General features: G+C 35.0%; 2 protein-coding genes and 1 pseudogene across 2 annotated transcripts; 1 reads left to right on the top strand and 2 right to left on the bottom strand.

Annotated features, from left to right (window-relative positions):
* Positions 1-971: 971 nt before the first annotated feature.
* On the bottom strand, positions 972-2,366 carry LOC124413359. The gene is made up of 2 exons (XM_046893887.1): positions 1,252-2,366; positions 972-1,035 (listed from the first exon to the last, which is right to left on the bottom strand). The coding sequence occupies exons 1-2, from the start codon at positions 2,364-2,366 to the stop codon at positions 972-974; spliced, it is 1,179 nt and encodes a 392-aa protein (XP_046749843.1).
* A 55-nt stretch (positions 2,367-2,421) lies between these two features.
* On the top strand, positions 2,422-4,801 carry LOC124413358. Its single transcript, XM_046893886.1, has 3 exons — positions 2,422-2,959; positions 3,234-4,521; positions 4,738-4,801. Exons 1-3 carry the CDS (start codon positions 2,422-2,424, stop codon positions 4,799-4,801), a joined length of 1,890 nt encoding a protein of 629 aa, XP_046749842.1.
* Positions 4,802-11,132: 6,331 nt separating this feature from the next.
* LOC124413424 lies at positions 11,133-11,860 on the bottom strand (annotated as a pseudogene).
* Between the last annotated feature and the right edge of the window lie 9,572 nt (positions 11,861-21,432).

The raw sequence follows: 21,432 nt of genomic DNA, 5'->3' as shown, positions 1-21,432 counted from the left end.
CGCTTTTTGGTTCCTGAAATGCAGGAGATGTGGAAATAGTAACACGTGTCAAAAAACCACCAATTTTTTCTCACGATTTTCGGGATATGAGTAACCTTGCTCGATTCCGGTACGAAAGAGCTATGCGCCGTCCAAATTTCAACCCTATCCGTTTGTTTGTTTAATCATTATAGAAAGAAAAAGAATGAGTCTGCTCGGTCGGTCAGGGTTGGACTGCTACATGCCGTTAAGTTCGTCTCGCTGCAGTGACGAGAATGCCCGAGCAGAGTCGAAACAGCCCGAACAAGATACGATGATTTCTAGACAAAGTTGCAACAACATCGCGTAGATTACGTACCGTAACATTGCCTGTGAAATGTTGCTCAAACAATCCGTGCAGTTATCTTTATAACATTCAAAATGAAGTCACCCAAAGCCTTCGAGTTCACCATCCTTAGGTGGACGCAATGATTTAATTGAACTTCTGTCATTTAACAGTGCCGAGTTAGCTGACTTTTCTAACACTCAACCGATAATATCAAATATTAACGCAAAAAGTAGTCTTGACCTCCGTATGATATGTTGAATAGAATCTTGGATATGTTGGCCAATCATTAACAGCAACCAGTTGATGTCAACGTTTCGACTCTGTGATTTGAGTCGTCTTCAGGACCGAATATTTACCAATTCATCTGCAGAACAGAATCCAAATTTACAACCTGACTTGCACATGTCGCAAAGTCCAGAAAATAAAAATAAACGTGTGTATGCGACTAACCTTGACACATTATAAATAGCTTATCACAGTGGTTCAAATAAGCTTCGATATTTTAAAAAAGGACGGACAATTTGGATGGGTATACCCATCATCTAGAACAAATTACAAAAATTATACAACGATCAGGGAAAGCTCATGTTACAATTGAAGAGAGCCAACTAACCTTATTTACAATGCATAGAATTTTAGGAAAGGAACAGGACGTCAGCCAATATTAATCGAGCCAGTTAATCTCTTTAGTCTTTTCTTCCGGATCTCCCACCTCTCCATTAGGATTGCTTTAGTTTTTAAAGATCAAAACAAACGTAATACACGACACGTGTAAGCAGCAAAGAGGATCAAACAGGAAGACCTAAGCCGGAACCGTCTCTAGATCATGAATCGATATTAATGGAGATGCGACCATCGGAAGACAAAGATGGTGTAAACGACGAAACTACAATTAAATATTACGCGTCGGTAACTGACCTAAACCCAATCGGTAACGTAACTACCTCCTAGAGTTAGAAATTAGTTTAACATAAACATCGCTCAAATGTTCAATGTCCTGTCTCAAATTAATGGAAGTGACACTGCTCACAATATTACACATTTCAAGCAACAACCGATTATAATATCTAGGTTCAATATGCAAAATTTTAACATTATCAAAATCGAATTGGTGTTGTAAATTTAAGGCATGTTTTGTCAGTGCTGTTTGGTGGTCCTCACTGTCTTTACAGTTGTTTTTGTGTTCATTTAACCTAGTGTTTAAACACCGGCTTGACTGTCCAATATAAGGTTTGCCACAATCTATACAAGAGATCTTATATACCTTATTAGATTGTTTATCAAAAGGAAGACTGTCTTTACCAGAGTCAAACCACCTACGCAGATCATTCACATTTTTGCCTACAAATCTAACATTATATTTTTTGAAAGTTCTATTTAAGTTTTCAAACAGCCCTGCAACATACGGAATAGAAATAAAGGTTTGGATGTTATTATTTTCTCCCAAATTTGGTGTACTGTTAGTGTCAGAATGTGATATTTGTGAAACTCTTCTACTGATTACTTTGTGTAATAAGCCAGGCGGATAGTCATTCTTTATAAGCACATCAGAGATTAAATTTAGATTGCTGGTATGGTAACACTCATTCGACAAATTGATAGCTCTATCCACCAAGTTGATGATCGTGCCAATTTTATATGATCGTGGATAATGTGACTTAAAATTAAGGTAACGTTGTGACCAGGTAGGCTTTTGAAACCAATTAGTAGCAATGGTAGAAGAATCGTTGATGATAGTTATGTCAAGAAAATTAATTGTGTTATTCAGTTCAGTCTCTACGGTAAATTTTAATCGAGGGTGGAACCCATTAAAAGTGTTAAGTAATAAGTCAACAGACTGTGTAGGCACTGCAGTTAAAATGTCATCGACATATCGATAATAAATCGGCAAAGTGAATGGAAGTTTTTTGATACAACACGATTCTAACTCATCCATAACTATATCAGCTAATATTGGGGATAGGGGGGAACCCATCGGTAAACCAAAGGTTTGCGAGTAAATCGAGTCATTGAACTTGAATATCGAGGCATCAAAACAAATGTTCAACGCAGTTAACATTTGGTCTAAAGGAATCGGTATGCTCGATTTTAAATTATCCCAACGTCCGGTCGATATGTCCAATAGTTTTCTCAATATGCAAAATTATAAGTTAGAGAAGTTGTTTTTAAAAATTAAAACGTCTAACCGCAAAAAAATTGACAGCCTATCAGGTGGTAACCGAAAAATACAAAACCCCAAACTAGGGTTTGTGGATGAATCGAAATGGCTTGTAAATCTTACTGACCTTGAGATACTGATAGAAGTGACTGACATGATTAATTTGGGTCCAAAACATGGATTACCTATCAAAAATGACTTTATCCCTATGGCTAAGCTCATTTCTGATTTTGAAGCTTGTACGCAAGAAATTCCTTCCGAACTCCGGAATCAGGCAAGAATTGATTACGCTAGCAAAATCAAAAATTTCAAACGTAACCCTCAAGTGACAGGTACTTTCAATAGTGAGATTATAATATCCATTAGAGACTTTAGGGTGTCTCATCCTGAGCTATTGTTTCTCAAAGCGGACAAGGGCAATGCCACAGTTTGCATCAACCGTAATGGTTATCTAACGAAAATGTCAACTCTCGGATGTCAAGACTTACAAAATAGTAAAGCATAACCTTGTGTACACGTTACAACTTCGAGTTAACAATCTTGCGAACGCTTGAGTACAAAAAAAGTTTATTTCATCTCAACTTAAACGCTCAATTTATAGAAATAATAGTGTGCCTGCTGGAGCTTACGGCTTACCAAAAATACATAAACCCGAAGTGCCAGTTCGCATTATTGTTTCCTTTATTAATAGCCCAACATATAAACTTTCAAAAACTCTCAATTCCTGGATAAAAATTGGTCTAACTAGACCGGCTTCATATATTAAAGATAGTTTTGATTTAGTTAACATCATTAGAGGTCAGGTAATACCATCTAATTATATTCTCGTGTCTCTCGATGTTGTATCGTTGTTCACAAATATCCCATTGGACTTGGCTATCGACGCAATCGAAAAACGTTGGGATAATTTAAAATCGAGCATACCGATTCCTTTAGACCAAATGTTAACTGCGTTGAACATTTGTTTTGATGCCTCGATATTCAAGTTCAATGACTCGATTTACTCGCGAACCTTTGGTTTACCGATGGGTTCCCCCCTATCCCCAATATTAGCTGATATAGTTATGGATGAGTTAGAATCGTGTTGTATCAAAAAACTTCCATTCACTTTGCCGATTTATTATCGATATGTCGATGACATTTTAACTGCAGTGCCTACACAGTCTGTTGACTTATTACTTAACACTTTTAATGGGTTCCACCCTCGATTAAAATTTACCGTAGAGACTGAACTGAATAACACAATTAATTTTCTTGACATAACTATCATCAACGATTCTTCTACCATTGCTACTAATTGGTTTCAAAAGCCTACCTGGTCACAACGTTACCTTAATTTTAAGTCACATTATCCACGATCATATAAAATTGGCACGATCATCAACTTGGTGGATAGAGCTATCAATTTGTCGAATGAGTGTTACCATACCAGCAATCTAAATTTAATCTCTGATGTGCTTATAAAGAATGACTATCCGCCTGGCTTATTACACAAAGTAATCAGTAGAAGAGTTTCACAAATATCACATTCTGACACTAACAGTACACCAAATTTGGGAGAAAATAATAACATCCAAACCTTTATTTCTATTCCGTATGTTGCAGGGCTGTTTGAAAACTTAAATAGAACTTTCAAAAAATATAATGTTAGATTTGTAGGCAAAAATGTGAATGATCTGCGTAGGTGGTTTGACTCTGGTAAAGACAGTCTTCCTTTTGATAAACAATCTAATAAGGTATATAAGATCTCTTGTATAGATTGTGGCAAACCTTATATTGGACAGTCAAGCCGGTGTTTAAACACTAGGTTAAATGAACACAAAAACAACTGTAAAGACAGTGAGGACCACCAAACAGCACTGACAAAACATGCCTTAAATTTACAACACCAATTCGATTTTGATAATGTTAAAATTTTGCATATTGAACCTAGATATTATAATCGGTTGTTGCTTGAAATGTGTAATATTGTGAGCAGTGTCACTTCCATTAATTTGAGACAGGACATTGAACATTTGAGCGATGTTTATGTTAAACTAATTTCTAACTCTAGGAGGTAGTTACGTTACCGATTGGGTTTAGGTCAGTTACCGACGCGTAATATTTAATTGTAGTTTCGTCGTTTACACCATCTTTGTCTTCCGATGGTCGCATCTCCATTAATATCGATTCATGATCTAGAGACGGTTCCGGCTTAGGTCTTCCTGTTTGATCCTCTTTGCTGCTTACACGTGTCGTGTATTACGTTTGTTTTGATCTTTAAAAACTAAAGCAATCCTAATGGAGAGGTGGGAGATCCGGAAGAAAAGACTAAAGAGATTAACTGGCTCGATTAATATTGGCTGACGTCCTGTTCCTTTCCTAAAATTCTATGCATTGTAAATAAGGTTAGTTGGCTCTCTTCAATTGTAACATGAGCTTTCCCTGATCGTTGTATAATTTTTGTAATTTGTTCTAGATGATGGGTATACCCATCCAAATTGTCCGTCCTTTTTTAAAATATCGAAGCTTATTTGAACCACTGTGATAAGCTATTTATAATGTGTCAAGGTTAGTCGCATACACACGTTTATTTTTATTTTCTGGACTTTGCGACATGTGCAAGTCAGGTTGTAAATTTGGATTCTGTTCTGCAGATGAATTGGTAAATATTCGGTCCTGAAGATGACTTAAATCACAGAGTCGAAACGTTGACATCAACTGGTTGTTGTTAATGATTGGCCTACATATCCTAGATTCTATTCAACATCAAATATTAATAACCCAGACGATAGTGAACGATGTATTTCAGTCAAAGAGTTTCAAGAATTGGTTTGCGGTGGCTGTTTTTTTTTTTTTTTTTTTTTTTTTTGCACATAAACTTGACACCAATAATTTCCTTTCCGGAGCTGTAGTACAAGACATTATTGAAAATGTCGACGAATTATTATCTTTGGGTTACATACAAATCATGAAACAAAAATATAATTCTAAGCCATGCAACACTGACGACATAAATCAAATGTTTGATTTTCTCATTAATGCTTCCAAAAATTTAAAAATTGAGCACTAGAGGTTTAAGTTTTTCAATATTTCTGATACTTCAATCAAGCCGGTTCGATTCGTCATTGACACTTTACTTGATCCAAAGCTAACAAAGAAACTAATATAATGAACGTAGTTGACTTGGATGGACAGTTCGTACCAATGGGTGAAGTTTTAAAAAAAAATTTAGGGTTGCGTAACGTTTTTGCTGACATTATCGCCTTCATCAACCAGCTGAAACATGAAACGAAAATATTTTCTTCTGTACATGCAGAATTGTGGATTGAAATTGAGCGAAAGTTTCATAGTGATAATAAGGTAGTTCTACTAATAACAATATACTTCGACGACTTTGAGGTTAATAATCCACTCGGCACCCATGAAGACGTTAACAAGCTTGGTACAGTCTATTTTACTCTCGCATCTAAGTGTTGTAGCCCCTCAATACAGTTCAATGCTCGAAAATATCTTTCTAGCCCAATTACACAACATACAAGATCACCAAACATTTGGTAATTCGAACATATTCAGAAAAATTATACATAAGTCAATTCGGTTTGAGAAAGACGGCATAATTGTTGAAGTAGATAATGAAAAGAAGCAGATTTACTTTGTTTCAACCCGAATATTGGGTAATAATCTTGAGCTGCATGCCATTTGAGGCTTTCTTGAAAGTTTTAACGCAAATTATGCATGTAGGTTTTGCCAAATTGATAAAAATACACTTCATAGCCAACTATTTGAAGATATCGATATGATTTGCACAAAAAAAAAAAATTGTGCAGACGATTTATTGCAATGCGAATACGGAATAAAACAAAAATGCGTTTTTCATGAGATTCCAAGTTATCACCTCATAGATAGTCCTACGTGTGATTTTTCGCATGATTACCTAGACGGAGTGTGTCGGTACGATATGGCTAAAACTTGTAACATATTGACAAACATTGATAAATCATTTTCTCTGGAGCTGTTAAATGACAGAATCAGATATTTCGACTATAGAAATGCTATGCTTAGGAATACTCCACCGTCAATTACATCTGACGCATCGAAAAATGGGGTCATAATGTTTTCAGCATCTGAAATGTTATGCTTTGTTTACAATTTCGGCCTTATGATTGGTGATCTTGTCCCTATTGACAATGAAGTATGGCAACTGTATGTTATTCTTAGAGAGATTATTTCTTTGATTATGGCGCAATCATTGCGTAAAGAAGATGCTAATTTACTTCGTACTTTAGTTGCTGAATATCACCGTTTGTATCTGCATATTTTCAAAGAGCTTTGCAAGGTATGTCAACTATTTGTTATAAAGGCAGGCACCAGAATTTCAAACAGAATGCTAAAGTGACAAAGTCACGCAAGAATATATCTTAAAGCCTCGCTCTGAAAAATCAATTACATTTAAATTGTAGATTTATGGCCAAGAAAGGTTTTTAGAAACGCATCTATATGGATAGTGGTTGGGAAACAGATATAATTGACATGGACGATTACAATTTATTTAAAAATATTTTGCCCATTCGTTTCAAAATTACTGATAAATACCTAAATGTGCCCTGGGTGAACATAAATGGCATTATCTACAAACCAGGTAATGTATTGGTATCAGGTGCAAAAAATGATTGCTCAGAATTGGTAAAAATCAAGTACATACTACTGGAGGAAATGCATGAAGTGCATTTCATACTTTCATGTATTAACAACTTACGTTTTGTGAAACATGTTTACGCATTCGAAATTAAATTAACCAATAAATATAGCTGTATCTTGCAGCAAGACTTGAAAGAACTTGTTGCCTGCAACATTCATGTCATGGCAGACGACAAACGCTTTGTACGTGTGACTTATCAACTCGTTTAACTTACCTTTGACTCTTCCTATCTTACTTTTATTTATACTCCTTTATAAATTGAAAAATTATCTATGTTCAAATTTTCTATATCAGATTATTAGAAAAGATTCTGTTAATACCTCAGGTTTATTTTATAACGAGCTACAGTTTCCTGCATAATATTATATTTAACCGTTACAGTATATAAATATTACCTTCGTATTGTTCACGCCCGATTATTCTTTATTTATAGTATCAATCTTTACTTGATATGGACTTACTTTCAACTCTTTCTATCTCACTCATTTATACTACATTGTGGATTTTTAAATTTTCTATGCCAGATTATTAGAAGAGGTTCTGTTGATACCTCAGGTTTATTTTATAATGTGCTATAGTTACCTACCTAATACTATACTCAACTGTGATTCTTCGCCTGATTCTTCGTTTATAGTATTATTCTTTACTCGATACGATAGTAAAGAAACCATGTATTGGTAAAAATCGTGCATGTATAGTCATCAAACGCTCGCAACCAACGCCTCGTAATTTCAAGATATAAATTAAGCTTATCTTCATGTGCCATGAGTAATGCGAGTATAGGTATTGTGATACATAGTTATTAAATATATGCTCAATAAGAATTATAATTCGTTCAAAATCTGTTGTATAATTTGTGTTTCACTGTACAAACTCAATATTCTCATTAAGGACGTTCCCAAAAAAACACATTTTCTTACAATTTTCTTGAAAATTGAAATATATATATTTATTGATGTCCCTTATACGTACGAAAAATTTCAATACTCCTTGCGGCACTAAATTTGTAGATATTAGCTGTTGAAAATTGAACTTTTAACATACGAGCCCTATACCGACGTATGTGAACACGCATGTTTTATGACATAGCATTCGTGTTTTTCTTTCGATTTTCGTGAAAAACTGCGTATCATTAAATGAAAATATGATAAATATTTCCCTGCAAAGAAAAGTATAGCAAGCGGTATTCGTTTCTTAGTAAAATATATTTTAATTGAGCTACTTGTGACCGTTTCCAACTTTTCTCGCATAACCTATACGTGACTTGACAACGTAGCGCGTTGGAGTAGGTGGGGAGCCATGGCGGGGAGTTTGAAATATTGTCGCCGCATAGCTGATTTCAAGAAGTGCGTGTAGCTTTCGGATGTTGGAAAAGTATGGGTTATGGTAAATGAAAACTCGATAATTATGACAAATTGAATATTTATTAGTATTCAACGTCATTCTTTTATTTATTTATTTCAGTTTTCACTTTTCAAATTTATTTAGAGGTTTTATTTTTGAGGAAGCCCAAGACTTTCGTAATAATATCTTTTTTTTGGTTATTCGTACCTTATTAAATAAAATTAAACTCGGTAAATGAAAACTCGATAATTATGACAAATTAAATATTTATTAGTATTCAACGTCATTCTTTTATTTATTTATTTTAGTTTTCACCTTTAAAATTTAGCTAGAGGTTTTATTTTTGAGGAAGCCTAAGACTTTTGTAATAATATCTTTTTTTTTGGTTATTCGTACCTTATTATCATCTAATTTTTCTGTCAACAATTGCACAATAGCTTTTTCGCCTCCATCTTTATATATTTTTATTAAGCTGTCACACGAAATATCATTTGCAGCTAATTTCTTGCACATATTCATGGAAATAATATTGAATAATTCAGTCAACAGTCGCAAATTGCACTTTGTTTTATCTGACTTAGATATTTCCTGTAAATAAAAGTCACAGGTTTTGTAGGAACAAAGTAAATTACTTTCTAAGTTTAACGTTTTGATCAATGTTTGTAATACTGAGACGTCATAAGCAGCATCGTGAAACGACTGCTGATCATCACACGTTTGTAAGAAATCTTCACTTAAAGTTTCTAATTTAAATTGACCGGGACCTTTTCTGTTAACGAATATTTTTCTGAATAACGCCAAAGTATCTGCAAAGCCTGAAATCAAATCCAATACTCCAAGTACATTAGCATTTCCTAAAGCTCGTAAAAGCCGAGGAGCATCGAACAGGGCATTATGTGCAACTAACAAACATTTTCGTTTTCCGTCAGATAAATGGAATAGAAATTTTTCAAAAGATTTCAATGCATCAAGAATTTTAACAGTCTCAACTTTCTCTTCGCCATGAAATAAATCTCCATGTTTATAACGAAGTTGAGTAACTGCACTTGCTGACGCAGAAATATTTTCCGTTGTACGTATATAAACATTGAAAGTTTGATCATCACACACAGCTGCAATTTGCAAAATATGAGCGCCTGCTGCAAATCCAGTAGTTTCGATATCAAAATAAACAATATTTGCATCATCTTCCGATATATTATTATTATTATCAGAGCGTTTATCCGAGCCAATGTTCCATTAATTGATTCCGCAGTTACTTTGATAAGTAATGCCTTCGACTCTTTCAGTAGTTTTTCTTAAAAGTTCTCTCTTTTTTTTCAATTCAACGCGCCTTAATTTTTTTTATTTCAACTGACTCAGATTTGATCTTTTTTCTCGCTTCCAATCACTTCGCTTAACAAACTCAACAGTACGAGATCCACTAGGAATATTTAGTTTCTGTTTTATATTTAAAATACTTTTTTCACCGTCATTTTTAACGCAAACTGCTTTTGCTACTCTAATATCACAAGCAGCACTTGTACTTAAACATTTATTTTTGGGTGCTTTATTTGCCACTATATTATTGAAGCTCTCATTGCCTTGGATTGAAGCTGCGATAGAAAATTTATGGGAGTTTGATGCATATTTTTTAAACAATCCCACCAATTCGTGATACAAAGTTTTATCAGATAAGTGAAGGTTATGTTTTTTGTTTGGATCGCACCAAATACCGCAATTTTCATGTCTGTCAAAGATATGATCAGGTATTTGTTTTAAATGATCTGACAGATTCTGGGGATTACCCCTATTTTGTGATACAGCGTACGTGAAACATTTCTTTATATGAGGAATAACATCTTTCCTCTTTAATTCTTTGAATGTAGCACGCATTTTGTACAGTTCACCAGCAAAATTTTTCGTCAGATGATTTCTATCGGCTAGTTTATGGAATTTTTTACGCGGTTCGTCCGTTCGTACAGCAGCAATCATAGAACTATCCTCATCACCTACAATTACGCTCACTTGCAGCCCAACTTCTTTCAAAATACTACTGCGATTGATAAGTTGAACTCCTGCACTGAATTCCATGGCCTTAGCACTACCGTAGAAATTCAATCGGCAGTCATGATCTTCTTTTTTATATCCTAAATCACACTTTTTGCATTTTCTTTTTCTTGTGGCGTAATCTAAAATTTTTCCAGACAAAAAACCAATCACTGTGCTGTAGCCATTCAAGCTGTCGTAGCTACGCCCATTCCCACGTCTCGACCAGCCCATATCGAAGGATACTATAATATTAATTATTTCGCCTAAAGCTTGATCGAATGACGAATCGACAGTATTCGAAGCTACGTTAATAATATCTAACTGAGGAAAAATGTCTCGAGCAATATCCACAGGCCTGTGAGAGGAAAAAAAAATTTATTGACAAATTATACAGCATATACAATTCAATATCGTAGAATTTTGCGACATAATAATTCTAAATAGCCTGATTATGTGTAACGGAATACAAAAGTAATAGAAATATAAAAGTATTTAAAAAAAAAATCGGTGTTTATTATTTATAGATTTTTTTTTTTTAATTGGCGTCGAGACACTGCCGTATCTCTTGACAATTCAATTCATTAATTAGTTGTTACATGTGTAATCAGTGATCACAGTGTATCACACAGCTTTTCAACATTATTAATGACCAAATTTTTCTCTTCTGACGCAGCTCGTTTAAGCTATCGCTGGCTTCTGCTTCTATTACTTTTCCAATAATGCTCTCATACTTCTTATATAAATAATCATTTATACGAGGTAAATTCGCACAAGCGAGAATTTTATTCAAACTCGTATTTCCCACGCCTGCATGTATCGCACCTGGAACATAATAAGAAACACAACCTATAAAGCTTGGCGGGCTTCAGTGATTTCTTACAATAAAACAATTAACTCCAGATACAATTGAGTCCAGAATTAATAATTTCGTTTTAATGAGTTGTCTACACGTTAAGCAACATAAACTTTAAACACTTACCCAGAATCACAGATGCGTTAATGTCAGACGCTTGGTTTCTTATCACTCCTGTATTTACAGAATTACATTCCGTACAGTAATCACATTTTATTCGAAACTTTGCGTGAAGCCCTTCTTTTTCGAAATCACTTAATTTTTCCATATCCAAAAGACTTCGGCAGTTAGTACATTTCAGATTTTTAGCCAACTCTCTCAAAGAGACTATACTATGCTCATCGGGAATTTCGGATTGAATTATTTCATCAGGTGTCACTCGAATTTCCTTCTTCTTTGCGTCCGACATACGGGCCAAGGCCCGATTTATTTTCTCGGCAAGTTTCTTTTTTTTACAAATCTTCCGTTTCTTAATCGCGGAGGCATTTTAGAGCTTAGAAAATTCTAACCAACGTAAACAATGTCTCTCTCACTCTTGAGAATTCACGGTTGCCACATTTGAGACGTAGCACAGTAGGATCATTTTCTTAGTTCTGCGCATATCAGAGGGGACAAAGGAGCGTACTGCTCCTCAACTACTTCCTATTGTACGCACGGTACTTGACGTGGGGGGGATCTTTCTGTAAGTTGCGCACGACTGCTGTTTGGGAACGTCCTTAAGTAAAGCATGCATTTGAATCAATCCAAATTGAATCCATTCAAGTCTGTTACATTAGTGCAAAAACACGATTTATTGCTAAGTTGAGAGAAATGTGGCTTCATTGAATTCTACATTGATGTTATTGCAAAACGAGGTTTTGTTTGGCTGAATAAATGTCTATAAAGTGAATACAAAAAATCATAAGAACAACCCAAGTCCGTGTCGTACCAAACAAATGTCGAATACAGTTGACCACATCTATGTTTAACTCAATACATTGTTCACTCAATTGAATGAAATTGGTCATACTGTTATGGGCTGGGTTGGCAATGACCAAACAACTCCCAAAAATATAACGCTTGGCTCGGACTAGTTTTCCCGGATGGTGAATTATTTGAATTTTGATGTCGTTTTCCCCCTTGGTTGAACCGACTTTGATAATAAAATGGTCACTTACCTTTTGCTGGTGACCGTTGATTCGGGCTATGTGGGCGGCTCTACGTGTTCGGCCGGTGGTGAGATTGGTTAAAGTTACTGATCGTTTAACTTATATTAGGCGTTGAAGGTAATTAATTGTTTACCTCGCGATGTCAGTTTAACACACGAATATTTGTTTATTCAATCAAGGTTTAACACACGAGTATTTGTTTATTCAAATTGAGTTTAAAGAAAATTCTTATAATGATTTTAATTATAAAAGATGAAAGGTTTAAATGTAAAGTCACGAAATTCCCTTTTAGCACTTTGGTTTGTTAAATTAAATGAAATAAAAGACCTTTTGAATTTCTAACAGATTCTCTGGTCTGATTGATCTGCCTAAAACTGAGAGAACGATTTCTTGTTGAAGACTGTTAATAACTGAGAAGATATATTAGAAAATGAAGCCTGAGAATGAGACTTGAGAAAAATGAGAATTGCGAATAAGCAATGAGCAATGAATGTCTTGAAAAAACTGAGAGCTGCTTCTTCTTGTTGAAGACTGGTTGACGAAAATGTAACGACTGCTTGACGAAATGGTAAGGACTGCTTGACGACTATCTAACGACTGCGTAACGTCTGTGTAACGACTGACTGTTCAGAAAACTGAGAATTGAGAATTGAGAGAAACTACTTCCTGATTGGTTCCCAACATCTTTGAGAGAGCTGCCCAATAAGGAAGTCTTGATAAGATTTTGAGTTTTCCATTCGCCATTAACTACCCCCGCCCTTTCGGTACTGTGTAGCATGCAAAACTATCTTAACTAATCCCTTCTCTTCCATGAGCGCGGATGGGAATTGCCGTGCTTGTTTTGGTACATGATAAAAAATATTCTACTGTATGTTCGGGATGACCCTGTCCAAACAGACACTTCAAAGATGGCTGTATGGATTTTAATCCGTTGCACGTGCGTGCCAGAGTCTGCATACTTGGAAATATCGAGAAACGATTTCCGGTCATCTGGTTACTCTTAGAGAGTTTGTGTATTCTAGTCTGTTTAGGTAAGGATTATCCCGTAACATTATTTAATGAGTAAGATTATTATAAGCTGAGGGTGGTTATTTCCCAGAGCCGTAAAAAGTGATAAAGAAAGCCGTATGCATACAATGCATACGGAGACTCAAAAATATAAGATATAAATGAATCCAATCGAAAACTGAAATAAAACTAATGAGTAGGGACAGAGGGCATCAAGGATGTGACAATACAACTGATTACGAAAAACCATCAGTGGAACTGAATGTTTAGTTGATTGAATGAAATCGGAATTGCAACAGAATTGACGAGTTTTGATCCACTGGCTGCGTTTGCTTGGAACAAAACTATTGTTGATGGAGCCATTCAGTAGAGATGTTCCTTCAACTAATTATTGTGTTCATACATAAATGTATTCTGTTGCTGGAAGTACATGCATTGTCTGATTAACTGAATAAGGTAATTGACTTGATCACCTATTGAGTTGTACCGGCCATTTTATTCAACTAAATATTTTGATTGAATAAATCACACATCTGTTTCCCCACCCGCAATCATACAATTTGCTCAGGTTAAACAGTTTCTTTTCAACTTAACAAATCCTTTATTTCCATGTACATTACTTGCACTATAGATTTCTGAAAATTCGATGAATAATTCAGCATTAAATGAGAATTTTCGTCTCAAAATCACGCTGTTTATAATTTTTTTTCCGTCGTTTGTGTGAAATTGAACAAGAATTATCTTCAATATCTCCAATTTGATTTGTAATAGAGTACAAATTATTAACCATTTGAAGCATCACCATTAAAAGCAGTCGAGCAGAAGTCAGGGTGATACGTGTCGTAACAACACGGGAATCAGTAATTTACATAGCATCCCGAACACCTCAGGAATGCAGAGTTCTCACAGGCACAGGGCTTTTTCAGTACTTTTTCAGTACTTTTCGTAAGTTTAATTTAAATCGGTGAGTGACACATCATTAGGTGTCTTTTCTATGTACAGCGGAACGTGTGTTTATTGTTTCCGGTCAAATTTCGGGATCCATACAGCATGTTGAGTGCATGCGAATCATGCGACTCACACTACGGGTGGTGTACCGTTCCATCTGCCTACGCATTCTACTGCAGAGGGTTGTACCACGGGTTTGCGTCGCATGAAATATATGTGGATCCATACATCCAGCGCGGTGCAGCGGCGGTCCCTTTTTTCTTTTTTCCCGTTAACTCTCGACTTCTCAGCTCCCCTTGCTGCGCCGTGCGCCGCATGATGTTGTAGGAGTTACGCTTGCGCCCTTTTAACATCGAGCTTCCAGATACCTACACAGCTCTCAATTTTTCTTTCGTACCTTAGGGGCTGGAGATCGGGGATGGTCGGGATAGCTCGAGTTGCCATGGCAGCCACCCGGCCGAGCCGGAGCCCACTGAAGCAGTCTCGTCGCGGTCATGGTGCGATTTGTCGAAGTTGCCTTGTACTTCGTGTTATTTGCAATCTGTGACTATTTCGTGATTGATACTGTCGAAGATACTCATTTTCTACCAAAGTGAGAATTAGCCACATTAGACACATTACACCCCTTCACACCTTTATACGGATCTGTATACACTTCATTCCATATCACACATATGTATGAGTATTATATGTATTAGATATATACACGCGCAAGTAGTATGTATACATGTACATGGCATGTAAAATGAACTTTAATTCTCAACAAATTCAATTGATAGTCAATTATTCTGGTAGTAGCTGTCAAATTTAAGCCCTGGTTTACCATCAACCTTCCGGAAAATTATGCTTATTGTTAGTTTTGCAGTATGTAGATGCAATTATTTGCGTGAGACAACCCACAATCTTTTGTTTTCAGAAAATTGTCTATTAAAACGTCAAAACTCTTATTCTGATGATCATTCTTACATGTGCGTTGGTTTCTGCGTGTGGGTGCGCACGCGTTTGTGCGTGTGTAAAAGTGGAGGTGTGATTTGTCAAAAGATCAAAAAAACAATGGCAAGTTATTCAGCTTTGAACGTATAAAATTGTTTCTTCAGATAATTTTCTTGGAATATCCTCATACTTCATCTGATTTCATCTCACAATCTTAATGCGCCACTTTTTTTCGCTGATCGCAAATGACCTGTCCGCTACGGCGTGATACATATGGATTTCGTAAGCTTTCCTCAACCATATTGTACGCTAAAAATAATAGCAAATTCGAAGAACATAATATACGTGCGCTTTTTCCCAAGTACCAGTGGTAGGCACAAATTTTTTAATCTCTTTGTAGCCTACTTATTTAATTTTGTAATATGGTTATGCATATACTAGCTTACTTATTTAATTTTGTGAATCTATATACATATGTATACATATTACGTAATATAGAACATATTGACCAAAGTATTTATGTTGTTACTTATCGTAGTTATAAATTTATCAAGATAAACAATCATTATCTGAATTTAAAAGGTATCTTTAAGTAGTAATGTGATGATTTAGTGTAGTGTGGTGTACATACACCATCTAAGACGAATTTTTTGCCTGTCTTTTTTTATAAAGCTGTGTTGGAGTGTGTGATTTTGTAAAGTTCATAGTAAAATACAACTTATGAATAAAACGTACATCTATTCAGAATTCATGGGGAATAATTCTGAAATTATTCTGACTTAATAAAACTAGAGTTGTGAACTCAATAAAACAAAAATATACGAACTGTTTATCGTAGTTCTGTCAACCTTGTCCATGTTATTGTAAAATACTCCATCATTAAACAGTGGATATATGAACGCACTCTCGATTAATATCAATGTCCCCATACTGCTTACGAAAATTAACCCGAGCCACCTATTTTCAGCTGAAAACACATTTGAAGTCATTCATTAATTAACAGTTGTGCAGGATTAAGAAAACTATATGTAAAAATAGTTCAAGGACGTTTTTACACTTAAAGCAATAAGCATTTAGGCGCTTATTTGAATTAATTAATTTTAGTTTAGCTTCTGGTAAATTTTAGATTATTCAAAGGGACATGTGTCACATTTCCATTCTCAATCGCATCTTCAGAGTACCGCACGAACGGGGCTGGTCTTTTTCCATGTCCATAATAACTAATTCAAAACACATAGTATTCTTTAGATTTGCATGAAGGTTTTTTCTTCTCGAATTACCTCACATAGGCAGAAAAGTGTTTCTCAGGCATAACATGACGAACAACAGAAATCACGGTAAAAGTATAATAAAGGTTCTCGACCATGAATTTGCCTTTTTTTGATCACTTACTCGAACATCAAAGGCAGCTACTCCCGCAAAACTTATTGAAATTGATTAACTTATAAATAAGAGAGAATAAGGTTTTTTTCTGGTTTCATATCTATAGGGAAATGGCCCTACGGTAAATACTCCAATGGCACATAGATAATACACATGAGTGTGACATACAGAACAGTGACGCATGGAACTTGGCACACGAAAGACATAGCAGATAATTTAATTTCGATACCCTGACCCACGGCTCAGTGGAACAAAATATTTTCGACACGAGGCACTATGACACATAGCGATTATGGCATGTGGAATTTTAGCACACGGGAAATATAGGGCACGGGTATTGAACCCGCTGCACTGAACTCTGAATGCGTCTTACTCTCTCTTCTCTCTCTCTCTCTCTCTCTCTCTCTCTCTCTCTATAGTGATCTGTCTTGGAACTACCATGTAGCAACATGTTTCAAGGAAAGTGCATGCTACGTTGCACAAGCTGAATTATCGGAGGGAACTACTCTCTCCTCAGATCAAAGCAGTGTTGGTTTCGGCATTGATTATGCCACACATTGATCACTGCAGTTTAGTTTATCACGGCCTCACTGATTATCTGAATCTCAAGCTTCAGAGGCTGGTGAACTGTGGCATCAGATTTGTATTTAATCTGAGGAGAGATGTCCACATTACGCCTTACCGCCAAAGGCTGAGGTGGCTAATTATAAGAGTGGCTGATCGTCGTTTATTGTTCCTTGGCTCTACCCTTTTCCAAATTCTTCGGACGTCCTCCCCCTCCTACCTTAGAGAGTTCTCTGTTGAGGAAAATTAGGATATTCGACGCTCGTCTAGGTTAGCGATTACAAATCGGACTTCCTCTCTAGCTATCCCTGCTCACAGGACTTCCACCTACCGGAACTCTTTTACACTATCAGCCCTTTATGTATGGCAAAATCACCCCACCCTGTAAGGTCTGTGTCCACCTTAGACGCGATTAAATCAAGGCTTTCTGAGTATTTGCTTTCGGCTGAAATAAATAGTGTCTCCATTGTAGACTGAGAGCGAGCGCCTATTACTTTCTACGTTTCCTCTTTCTTTCTATTGTATCTCTAATTTACACTTTACTCTGGCTATTCATTTACTTATTGATTAATTTTATTTATTAATCTTATCTATAATTTTTCATTTTTCATTTTTATTTAATGATCCATCTTAATCTTATCTACAATTTTTCATTTTTCATTTTCATTTAATGATCCATCTTAATCTTATCTATAATTTTTCATTTTTCATTTTCATTTAATGATCCATCTTAATCTGTCTACTATTTTTATTTTTGTTTCTTTCATTTATTTATTATTATTTATTTTATTTTATTTATTTATTTAATATTTATTTTTATTTATTAATTTATTTATTTATTTATTGTTTATTATTATTTATCTATTTCCTTGTTCATTGTTGTGATGATTCTGCAGCGGTTCTTGACTTACATATATTCTTCAAATCACTTCCACGATTATATCGTTTCTGCATGTTTTTTAATTCTCACTGGTATACCGAAGATGTTTTCTTACTCACTATTTCTATTTTATATTTAATTTATTGATTTCTCTGCTTACCTTGTAATTTTTCTAATTTTCCTTTTTTTTTTATCTTTCCACTGTCTGTATTCTCTTTTTCATTTGCCCTTTGGCCCTAGATCGGGGTACGGCATAATAAATGATTTTGTAATCTAATCTAATCTCTCTCGTACGGATAAACATATAAATCACATATGGCGAAAAATGTAGATGACATAAATGACACGTGTGTGAGGAAAAAATGAAATATGTGTTTCCTTGAATATATGTGAGACATGCATGTTATGTACATTTTAAAGATACAGAAGATATATGCAGTTAATATGACCAAACATAATAGTGCATGTATCTACACATATAATATACTTGTATTAATTTTATCGTTTTGATGAGTCGAATGACCAGTTTTGAATATATGTATAATTGTTTACATGTATTAGGGTGTGCCGAAAAAAAAACCAAAAATTTCAATCGTCCATCAAAACTTCTGTAGAGCATCTCAAATAGCATATTTCATTTAAATATCAGCTCTTAAGATTGATATTTAGAAGTGCCGGTTTCGTTTTCGCAAAATTTGTAGATTTTTTTCCTCGTAAATGGCTTGACTTATGAAGTATCTGAATACAGATGCTTATGAGAAATTTCAGGCACTACGAAAAAGTAACAAGGTTAAATTTTCCGACTTACGAAACTTTAACCGAATACCAATATTTGTCTATAAACATAGAGGCATATGCGAATATGTTTTAATCGGTTAGAGTTAGGAAAATTCTATCGCAGTACTTTTTCGTAGAGGTTCAAATTTCCTATATGAATCTGTATTCAGATAGTTTAAGAATCAAGCCGTTTACGAGAGAGAAAATTCAAGAATTTTCCGATTTTCTTTACGTGTTAATTAAAAATGTGAAAAATAAAATAGGTTCTAAATATCAATAGTATGGACTCATATTTGAATGAGATAAAGTATTCGAGATGCTCCACCAAAATTTTAATGCACGTTTAAAAAACAACTTTTTTTTATCATTCTCCCCTCAAAGTATCACAAATGATGACCAAACAAACATCCTGTCCAAAACGGAGCCCATAATTTCAATTTTCAGAGGTCCTCCATCGAACCTAAAACTTTCCACTGAAATACCACAGAAAAGAAAATTTTTCAACATTATTTCCTCCAGCAAGCCACGAAGAAATTTTTTTTTTTATAGAATCAATAAACGGATCGTATTGAGCATCAAGTTCTGTACAAAGAATGTCATTGAGCCAAATTTCTATTATCAAAACTGCACTTTCGATAGAGACGTAAAATTTTAATTTCCAAAAATGTTGAGTTTTTGGTATTTGTCAACTAAACTGTTGAAGATAGAACAAAAAGCTAAACGGCAATTTTGTAGTTCATGTGATGCTCTATAACATAGTTCCGTACAAATTTTTTATATCATCAATATTTTCAAGGTTACAGATCCTCGATTTTTTTTTCTTCAATTATATAATTGAAAAAAAAGTTCTGTAATCATTTCATTTGAAAAAATTAAAATCTGAGGATCTATAACTTTCTAAATATTGATAATATGAAAAATTTGCGGAGGAATTTTTTGTAAAGCGTCGGATGAACTACAAAATTGCTAGTAGTAAAGATATAAGAGTTCTGGCGCACAATGGCGGCGTTTTGAGGGGGGGTTCCCCCCATTGCTACGGGCCGGCCGGGCCGGCTGCAGCGGCGCGCGGCGCGGGGGGGGGGCGAAGGGGGGGCCGCGAAGGGGGCGGCGCGAAGGGTGCAGCCGGCCCGGCCGGCCCGTAGCAATGGGGGGAACCCCCCCTCAAAACGCCGCCATTGTGCGCCAGAACTCTTATATCTTTACTACTATTGCTATTCAGCTTCTTGTTCTATCTTCAGTAGTTTAGTTGAGAAATACTATAAATTCAAAATTTTTTAAAATTGAAATCTCACAACTCTGTGGAAAAAGCAATTTTGATGATAGAAATTTGGATCGACGATATTTTTTGTACAAAATTCAATGCTGAATACGGTCCGTTTATTAATTTGATGAAAAAAAAATTTCGTCATAGCTTGTAGAAACGAATAATGTTAAAAAATCCTCATTTAGGTGTTATTTCAATGGGAAAATTTTAATTTCGATGGAGGAGCTCTGAAATCAAAATTATGGGATCCGTTTTGAACAGGATGTTCGTTTGGTCATCTTCTGTGATATTTTAAGCCGAGAATGATGAAAAAACTATCGATATTTCTTGGCAAACCCTAATATATATACGTATATGTGTTCTTATTTTGGTCATGTCGGAATTTCTTTGCGCTCCGCCCTCAAAAATAATTATCATATATAGAAAAAAATGGCCACAACCCGAATCTTGTCCAATAACTCTAACACGCCCTTGCAAGCAGTCGAATTTTCATATCTAATATTTATCACTTTATCAGCCAAGAACTGTCTCCATTTTTTTGCAAATAACGTAATGAACGTTAGATTTACGAAAATTTGATACGAAAGATTTTTTGTAGAGCATTAAATTTCCTACAAAATAGCTACGAGATTTTTTTTTATAATATACGGTTTTAAAGTAATCAACAGTTTTTGTTGAAGAAAATTTGAACTATATGCATTTTTCCAAATACAAATTCGGCTGCTCGATGGGGCGTGTTAGAGTTATCGGAAAATTCGGGGTTGTGCCAATTTTTTTTTTTTTTTTTTTTTGTACATATTTGGGTAAAATTTTTGTTGCACTCCATTGACGGAAAAAGTTCATTTAGATTTTTAAAAAAATTCCTCAAGATTTTAGCTTGATATAAAACTATTTAGAACCGGCGCAATCGATATAAAGGTCGGTTTTTTTTTTGTTTTTTTGTTCTATTATTGGAAAAAATTGCTTTAGATAGAAGAAAACAGTCCCTCAAAATTTCAGCTCGATACGAAAATATTTAAAACTGTCTCAATCGATATATAGGTCGGTATTCCCGATCTGCTCATTAAATTAACGAATATTATTTATGGATGAGGCATTACGACAATGACTGGCAAAAGGTGGTAATATAAAAAATGAAAAGTGTGCAGGTTTG

Source organism: Diprion similis, chromosome 12 (genome assembly GCF_021155765.1).
Source record: "Diprion similis isolate iyDipSimi1 chromosome 12, iyDipSimi1.1, whole genome shotgun sequence".
In the NCBI taxonomy this organism is placed as follows: Eukaryota; Metazoa; Arthropoda; class Insecta; order Hymenoptera; family Diprionidae; genus Diprion; species Diprion similis.
The sequence above is the reverse complement of the archived record's forward strand: the minus strand, read 5'-3'. Positions and strand labels throughout refer to the sequence as shown.